This window comes from Sarcophilus harrisii, chromosome 2 (assembly GCF_902635505.1).
Source record: "Sarcophilus harrisii chromosome 2, mSarHar1.11, whole genome shotgun sequence".
Taxonomy (NCBI): domain Eukaryota; kingdom Metazoa; phylum Chordata; class Mammalia; order Dasyuromorphia; family Dasyuridae; genus Sarcophilus; species Sarcophilus harrisii.
In genome coordinates this window covers 56,217,917-56,226,721 of record NC_045427.1, presented here as the reverse complement: position 1 = coordinate 56,226,721, position 8,805 = coordinate 56,217,917, and the positions used below count along the sequence as shown (strand labels likewise).

Sequence of the window (8,805 nt, the reverse complement as noted above, 5' to 3'; positions counted from 1 at the left end):
TCTGCCCATGGGCAGGAGGCCAGCAGAGAGGCTGGACTGATCACTAAGCTCCAAGTTCTAAGGTTCTATAATTGTATTGCTTAATCATTCTCCCTGACTCTTCCATGCATCTCCCCAGAGCTAAAGGGAAGGAGATCCCCATCTAGGGAAGAGAAAAAAAATGGCTTTTGCTTTTAGCCCCCGACTCAGCCCCATCAGCATCTTTTAAGTGGCTTTATCACATTTTATTGATACCAAGAATAGTATATGAAGAGTCCACTCTTGGAAAGGCCTCCTTACTTGGAGACCTCCAAAGAGCCTCAGCCCGAGGCTCCTGCTTGCCTCTTTACTGGTGTGGTCTGTGTGTCTGAGAGGACAGCATTCCTACCCAGCAGGGAAGACAGAATTGCCACTGGCTGCACAAGGAATGAGCAGCCTCCGATACTCCAAGGGCAGATATCTCTCCACAAGCACATAGAGGGAAACATCATCAGTCACTAGGCCCTGCCTAGAAAAAGATAAGAAAATGGTCATATCATGCTTGAGGAATTCCCCTGAAATTCAGCACAAGACCCCCTCTCTGGAGAAAGGAGCCTACTAACCCTTCTCTACCCCTTGTCCCTCCCCTTCTCCCACTCTTGAAGTTGGGGGATGGGCACAAAAGACTCAGATTCAGGCCTACTGACCGCCTCATCAACAGCTCCAAGTCAGCCAACAGTACGGTTTTTCGGCCTGCATGGTGAGCAAAGGTCTCCAGGTCATCACAAAGTGTCCTGAAATACTGGTCCAGGCTATATAACAAGGGAGGGCAAAGCAAGCATTAGAAGCCCAGTATTCTGCACTGTGAAGTAGGTCTGTAAGCAGAACACTCAAAAATGTGTTAAGTCTCCATTCCCAGGTATGGGGAGAAAAGGGCCCCGACAACTTCAAACCCCCCCTCCCCCCCCAACTCACCACTTCACCAAGGTCTGAGAGGCTGGCTTCTCCATAGGAAGTTTGGCATAGTAACTGAAGACTTTGCAGTAATTGTTCAGGCCAGTTTTGTCCGGATCACGGGGTTGCCTAGGGCCTGGGGCACGGCGCTTAGGAGCACGTCTGGCCGGGGGAAACTTGGAGGGCAACCTAGGAGTCAGGAATAGAAACAAGATGGCTCTAGCAGCCTGACAGAAAGCTGGCAGGATAAAAGCACAATGACACAGCCCAGGCTCTAAATCCCTTGAATTTCTGTAGCATTTCCATCAAATTGTTGCTGTGAGAAATTTGCCTAGAGCCCAATATGTCTCTACTTGTTACCTGGCAGCCCCAACCGATATCTCCATCTCCATTTTTCATGATTTCCCCACCTGGACTAGGACTAGAGAGCACCAGTTTTCCCAGAGCACTGTTCCCTTTCAGAGAGTAACATACTAGATACTTACGGGGGAGTATTAGTATTAGGAGGTGCTGGGGTAATACTGAGGACAGGATTAGGAGGTTGTGAAAGGAAATGCTGTCGCTTGGCCCGGAGAAATTCTGGAGTCCTCATGCTAATTTCTGAATCCTCTAAAAAGAGAAGATCCAAGATGATGGATTCTACCCATTGGCCAAGTGGACACCCAGCTGGTCCCTGTCTCTTTTCTGAGCCCCATCAATGTGTGAATACCCAAATGATGGACTGTTAATCCTAAGAAATCTTCAACATTCCCTGCAATCAGCTCAGAAGTCTAAGGATTTATAGGCTCCCAGCAAAAGCCCAAGTAGCTTTCCCCATCCCCAAAGACTGGGAATACTGGAGGAGCATGGTGAACCAACCTGAACTAGCCTAATTACACTGGTCTTGGTTGAACCCTGACATTACCAGTCCTTTCAGGGACTTCTGTGTCCTCTCCAGATTCTTTGGCCGTCTCTTCCTCCATCAATCTCGCTCCTTCCTCTTCTCCTGACTTGACTCTGGCGCTTCTGGAGATGCTACTTCTAGCAGGGGCAGAGCGAGCAGAGAGGCGGCTCTTTTGACTTGGGGTTCTCACCCAAGATCTGGTTCGTGTTCCAGTAGACATGGGACTGGCAGAGATGGGGGTGTTTTGACTTGGACTTTTGGTGTAAGACTTGGTTTGTCTCCTAACACCTAAATACCAAAGAAGAAAATAAAAGAGATTGATGACCTCTCTCCAACCTCCTCTGATCCCTCAGGAGCTCTCTCACCTCTCATCCCCAGTCCAGCCCAGACTGGAAAAGCATCTTGTGGGTCATTCAGTAATAAAAGGTAATGGCCATCACCACCACATCCCAGGATGTCTTAGCTTTGCTACCTGTAGTACTTAGCCCTTGGCCCAAGTCTGGCTGGAACAAGGCCCTCTGCCCTGCCCTGAACCCTGTACCCTTCTCCATTCCTTGATCAGCCTGCTGGGTCACAGCTCTCAGATCTGGACCTTTTGCCAAGTTTCTCCGGAAGCCTATGGAGTCACAACTCGCCTGGAAGGACCCATCACTATCAACAGACACGGCACTGTGATAAGTGTGACGCTCTAGACATGGAGAGAGAAACAAAGGAGACAATTGTCAGAAGGCCAAGTTCCTGAACTGAAATAAGGCCTCTGGTCTAGGAACTCACCCCAAGGGCTGACTAGCTGCATTGAAGACCACCCAAATGACACACAAATCTGTCATCCCTACTCCATCATCTTAGGGGGAAAGCCCCAGGGGGTAAAGGGCTCCTCATGCAGACACTTCGCCACCCAGTTTCTCCACTGCTGCTTCTCTTCTGGCAGCCAGCACTTTCAACCATGTTGCCCAGTGAGGGCCAAAGGAAAAGGTGGGTGACTTCTGGAATAATGTTAGCACATGAGAGGGGGCTACTGTTCTGCCTAGGGATCAAGGTACATCTGGTAGTAAAGAACTTTGAAGCTGTCCTGTTTCAATAAGCAATGTACTAAACACTATAACTTGATTCTGATTTTATCTTTTAATCCTTAACTGGCAATCTTCAAACTCATTACTGTTCCTTCCCTAATGTTCAAAGGAATTTCCAAAAGGGAGGTAAGAATAGTCAATTTTTCAGTGACAGCCTTTTCACCTCAATTACATGGCTTAGAAAACTCAAGACAAACTGTAAAAGAAAAAAAAAGTTAAGGATCCTGAAACACCACTTAGGCCTAAGGTGGTAAGGGTAGGAGGAAAGGAGAAAAGAAGGCAGAATTTTGGGGGGTTTTGTGATAAAGTCTGGACTAGCTCCTCACAGAATTCAGGACTAGGTGGCCTTACCTAGGAGATGAGTCAGTGGGACAGCCTTTAATCTTTGTTCAAATGCTTTGATGTCAACTGGCTTACGGGTCGGAGGCCTTCGGGACAAGCCAGGCCTCTCTACAGACTCAGGGGGCAGAACTGTGGCCAAGGTGAGGTTGAAGGATCTGACAAAAGGAAGGCTTGCTGTAAAGCCTTGCTGGGGTAGACATCCATTACCCAAAGGTGGATTAGCTATTAGATAACACTCTCCCCTGCCCTGGCCTACTTCCTTGGAAAACCAACCCTTAGTGTTTCCAAAAAGGTTTCTCTTCCAGGAGCTACTGGATGATTTTCTGGTACATTTTATAATCTATCCCTCCTCCAGTCTCCTGGTTCTGCCCTCCCCCGCATGGTAATACAGAGTAATACTTGGGCACCTGGTCACAGGGGACTTGTTGGTTAAAGCTGGCTGCTCTCCAGTGAGATCTTCTGTCCAAAAAAAAAAAAAAAAAGAAACAGAAGAAATCCTGATCATCAGAGTAGGAAGATGGGAGCTGAAGTACAATTGGTTATTCATCCCCGTAGACTTTTCCCTCCATCACCTGGAACCTGTTGCTCATGCAGTACCAAATATTCTCAAAGTTCAGCAGAGCAATCAGCAATGGGCAGCCTATACATGAGTTCCCATAAAAGGCTCTGGACAAAAGGCTCTGGACCCTGTGAGCCTCACCTGAAGCAACAGCAAGTCCTTGGTCCACTCCCTGTTCAAACTCATAGACACTAAGGCAGCGCTTCTTTCTGCTCTGAACCAGAAACTCTGGAGCTACAGTCACAGAGGACTCAGACTCGGGAAGCTGTAACTCCAGGCTGAAAGGAAAGCGAGCCAATCTTCAGTATGGTGCTCCTTGGATCTGTGGCTTTCCTGGAAGCTTTTAGTTCTCAAAATGCCTCAGACCTGAAAGACTTGCTTTCCTCTTGTAACTCAACAGGTTCTGGCTCTTGTGAATTCACCAAGGCAGGTACCAGGACAGAGGTTTCTGAAGCTACAAAGAGGACACTCATTGAAAGAAAGCATGAAATGGTGCTGGAATCCCCATGCATGAAAATGAGGTCCTAGGAACAAGGGTCAATGGGAACCTATCTCTTCTATTTCAGCAGCCCCTGACACCATGCTGTCTTGTTCTGGAGAGGAACAAGCTATCTCTAGAGAGAATAGGAATCTTTCTCTGAAGAGACAATTACCTATATCACCTACATCTTGGTTTGGAACACCCTCAGGCTGCATATTCTGCCATGGAGTTTCAACCAGCACCCCAGATGCCCAGACTTTGGCTCACCAGTCTGCAGGATTTTCTTCAGAAGATTCCTGGGTGTGCCTTCTTCCAAGAAGTCAAAGAACTGAGCATTAGCTCCAATGTCCTTTTGCTGAGCAGGTGCTGGCTACAGAGGGCATACAAGGAATAAATAAGCATGTCAATACTGAAGTACCTATTTTGGGCAGATCTATTCCCTATAGGCCTGGAATCAGTACCCCCAGTAAATCAGTTATCCATGGATCCAATTTCTCCCATTTTGAGCTGAAGTCCAACCAGGATTCAAACAACCCCAATAATAACTCACAATTCTGTATCATTAAGGTTTATATAATTCTTTACAGACAGCTCAATAAGGTAGACAGTGCAAAGATCACTACCCTCATTTTAAAGGTGAGCAAGATCAAATTTTTCTGGTCTTAGGCAAGCTTCTCTGCTAGTACCAGAGAAAAAATTCATATTCAGGTTTTCTTTCTCCAAGTCCCATGCTCTTAAGTACAGCACTTTTATAGGCTTGAAGGCTCTGCTTAGCTAGGCCAAATCCTCACCATCTTTGGGCATCTAGGTGGCACAATGAATTGAAGACCAGGCCTAGTCAGGAAAACCTGAATTCAAACTGGCTTTAGACATGTACTAACCGTGTGACCCTTGGCGGTCACTTAACACTGTTTGTTACCTCACCTATAAAATAAGCTGGAGAAGAAAATGGCTAACTATTCCAGTATCTTTACCATGAAAACCCAAAATAGGGTCAACAACAGTCAGAAGAAATGGAAACAACAATAGGCTGGGGTTGTATTCTCAATTTCCAGGCCAGAGAAAGGCATAGTACACTTTTCCCTGTCTCTCAGACGGGAGATAAGGGAATCTTTAATGTTTACCTTTGTTTGCTTACTCGGAAGTGAGTTAGGCAGAGAAGCACGTGGGTTACGGCATGGATGGTTTGTGGATAAGGAAAGACTTCGCTTGCTAAAAAAGAATACAGTCATTTAAGGAGTCTCAGAAATAGGGCTGTTACTAGAAGTGTCTTGTTCTAATCAGACCAATCCTACTTGTGTCCATAGGAATGTCAAAAATACTCTTAAAAATATCTCAGCCCCTGGAACTATGCTGGGCTCTCATAGGTGACCTTTCACTTTATCTAAGGAGGAATGAGGCTCATCTTCAGGACACCCAGGAAACAGGACCCATAACCCTCCCCTCCTCCTAAATCTCCTTTATGTGCCATCCCCAATAAAAATGTAAAGTTCTTGAAAGTAAGAACTGTCTCTTGTATGCCTAGCACATAGTAGGTATTTAATATGCTTTATCTGTCATGCTAATATTGAGGCCCTTAACATATATCTTTAAAAGTTTGCAGAGCACACTCGGAGTAAGCTTCCTTGTGCCTATCAAATCATTTCAAGCCTCTATTATTCAATTTTTTTCATCTGCAAAATAAGGTTTGACTAAGTGATTCCTAAGATCCCCTCTAGATCTAAAACCTTTTATGGTAATTAACTTTGACAATCAAACTATAATAGGTACCCTTGAAGATAAGACAAAAGGGAGATCGGAAAGCCAGGCCACATACATTTATGAAGCTCTTAAAAGAACTTTCAGTACATTGTCCCATGGCTCATTCCAACAATCTTGTAGATAGAGGTCTTATTATGCCCCCCATCATAGAAAAAGACAGGTCCATGATGACTTAATATAACACTAGAACCAGTTTCAGAAGCAGCATTTCAGTAGAGATCTCTCCTGTATCCAAATCTGACATTCTTTCCATTAGACCCTGGGACAGCCCTGGGATGGCACCATAGATCCTTGGGGCTGCAGTCAGGAAGCCTCATCTTCATGAGTTCAAATCTAACCTCAGACACTTACTAGCTGAGGGACTCTTAACCTTGTTTGCCTCAGGTTCCTCATCCATCAAACAGTTGAAGGAGATGGCAAACCCTTCCAGTATTTTTGTCAAGAAAAACCCAAAAGGGTCCCCGAAGAGTTGGACAGGACTCAACAACCATTAGTCCATGCTGTCCTAAAATATGTATATATGTAAAATATGTATATTTTAATAAGTATTTTTACTTAAATTATTAGTATTTAAAACATATAATAAAATGCATATATGTAAAATAGCCACCCCCCAACAAATTATAAACTAGCACACCTAATTGTACTCACCACCATTATATGGAAAAATTTCCATGTTTGTTTTGTTTTTAAATGTCCCCACAATGTCCAGTAGGGCCATCTGTGCTTGCTGACTGACCACAGGCAGTGCTAACAACATCCAAGAGTTGTGGAGAGAGAGCCCTTCGATTAATGTGACTGTCACAGGGCCAAGGGCTGAGGGACTAACCTTAGCCTGGTGTTAGATGAGACAGGGGAGCTTAAAGGCTGCATCTCCAGCACATGATGAAGCAAAGTCTTAGTGCTCCCTTCATTCTCAGAGAGAAACTCCATGTTGTTCACTGGGATGAAATCACCTGGGAAGGATCAAATTTGAGGCTAGGGTCCTCAGAAAGCCTCCTTCATTGGGAGTGGTAAGTGGGGATAGAGAGAAGCCTTGGAGGAATAAGTAGAGTCGGGCAGTACCAGGATGCTGGGGTGAGTCGAAGCACAAAACAAACAGGGCCTGGGTGAGGGGGCTCAAGGAAGGGGCCACAAGGGGAGGGGGAGGCCAGAACTGGGACCATGGGGACAGGCCAGTACCTCCAAGTACCCTCGGGGAAGAAGGGGGTAAAGGGTCAACCCAAGTGAGGTTCCGAAGGGGTTGGGGGGGTGCCCAGGGGCAGCAGAAGGGGAACATCGGAGACGGCCCGGAGTGGTAGTGGGAGGGGGTAGAGGAGAAGGAAAAGGCAATAGGCTGGGCGATACCTGGGTGGGAGATTCCGTGGGCTGGGGTATCTTCTGGGTGGGATACAGGCATGGGCAAAGTCGTTGGCAAGGAACCCCGGGTGGGCCGGGGCCGGTGAGGAGGGAGCCCGGGGAAGGGGCAACGTCGGGGACCCCTGAGTTGAAGACACCCCAGCTCAGCTTGGGGCTCAGGCGGGGCGGGCTCAGGGGGGCGGACTCGGGGGGGCGGGCTCAGGGGGGCGGGCTCGGGCGGAGGGCGGGGCGGGGCGGGCCCAATGGATAAGATCAGTAGGTCCTCTTGGAATGGAACCCGTGGGATGGGACAGGGAGCCCCCTCGAGCTGCGGGGGGGAGGGAAGTGTTCCCGAGAGAGCGTGGAGTGAGGCACGGGGGTAGGGGTTAAGAAGGGGACGTGGGGAGGAGAGGGTGGGGCTCAAGGGAGACGAAGTCGGGAGGAAGTAGTCCGAGAACCAGGTCAGCGCCCGCTTCTCCCCGCCCCCCCCCGCGATGGAGCCGCGGGCGGGGCCAGGGATGACCCAGGTGGCCGGCTCGAGGCTCCACCGCCACCGGACGGGAGAAAGGAGGGGGCGAATGGGAGTCGGGACGGCCTTACCACGGAGCCAGACGGGGAACAACGCAGACGCTCTTCGAGCCCCGCCGGGGACCGCGGCATCCGCCCTCCCGCCTTCAGTTTAAGCTAAATATCGCGAGCACAGCTGCCCAGCCTCACGGGAAATGTAGTTCTCAGCCGCTGACCGCTGGGGGCGGGAAGAAAAGCCTGTTGCAGAAACTGTCTGTGCCTTTTTTTGTGTCCCCAGCCTTAAATCAGAAACTGGCACACAGTAGGCGCTTATTAAATGTTTACTGACTGGTTGATTACTTAGCCCAGTGTCTGACCCACTCGCACTCTTCTAAATGATCTCTTCCAACTCTGCTAGCTTCTTCCCCCCGCGTGTTCTATGGACTCGTCCTAGCCTGCCTCTCTTTTTGATTTGTGTACATTTTCCTTAGCGGACTGTCTCATTTATCCTCCTATCTCCTTCACTGGTCAGGGCTGCACAAGAGGCGTAATGTTGTAGTAGAAGGAGTTCTAGATTCCTCTTTGAAACATTTGGCTTTGTCCTTTTTGCAGTGGCCGGAAAATGAAACTGAGCGGACGCCCGTCAGCGGGAGACCGGCTGAATAAGTTATGGTAAATGAATGTTATAGAAAAGAAATGACCAGCAGGAGGATTTCATTTTTTTTTTATTTTTTATTTTTTTTAAATAACTTTTTATTGACAGAACCCATGCCAGGGTAGTTTTTTACAACATTATCCCTTGCACTCACTTCTGTTCCGATTTTTCCCCTCCCTCCCTCCGCCCTCTCCCCAAAGATGGCAAGTAGTCCTATACATGTTAAATAGATTACAGTAGATCTTAGATACAATACATGTGTGCAGAACTGAACAGTTTTCTTCTTGCTCAAGG

At 47.7% G+C, this 8,805-nt stretch overlaps 1 protein-coding gene across 4 annotated transcripts; it reads right to left on the bottom strand.

Moving 5' to 3' along the window:
• Nucleotides 1–202: 202 nt before the first annotated feature.
• CENPT (centromere protein T) lies at nt 203–8,081 on the bottom strand. 4 transcript variants are annotated; one of them, XM_031950254.1, is made up of 15 exons: nt 7,950–8,081; nt 7,359–7,492; nt 6,841–6,967; nt 5,375–5,462; nt 4,518–4,620; nt 4,136–4,223; nt 3,911–4,047; nt 3,618–3,669; nt 3,220–3,365; nt 2,337–2,483; nt 1,817–2,083; nt 1,398–1,521; nt 934–1,101; nt 666–770; nt 203–487 (listed from the first exon to the last, which is right to left on the bottom strand). In XM_031950254.1, exons 2-15 carry the CDS (start codon nt 7,408–7,410, stop codon nt 364–366), a joined length of 1,728 nt encoding a protein of 575 aa, XP_031806114.1. In that variant the 5' UTR covers nt 7,411–7,492; nt 7,950–8,081; the 3' UTR covers nt 203–363. The 4 variants fall into 4 exon arrangements, with proteins under 4 accessions (XP_031806114.1, XP_031806116.1, XP_031806115.1 ...); XM_031950256.1 differs by having other exon boundaries at nt 2,349–2,483; XM_031950255.1 differs by having other exon boundaries at nt 3,618–3,666.
• Nucleotides 8,082–8,805: the final 724 nt, after the last annotated feature.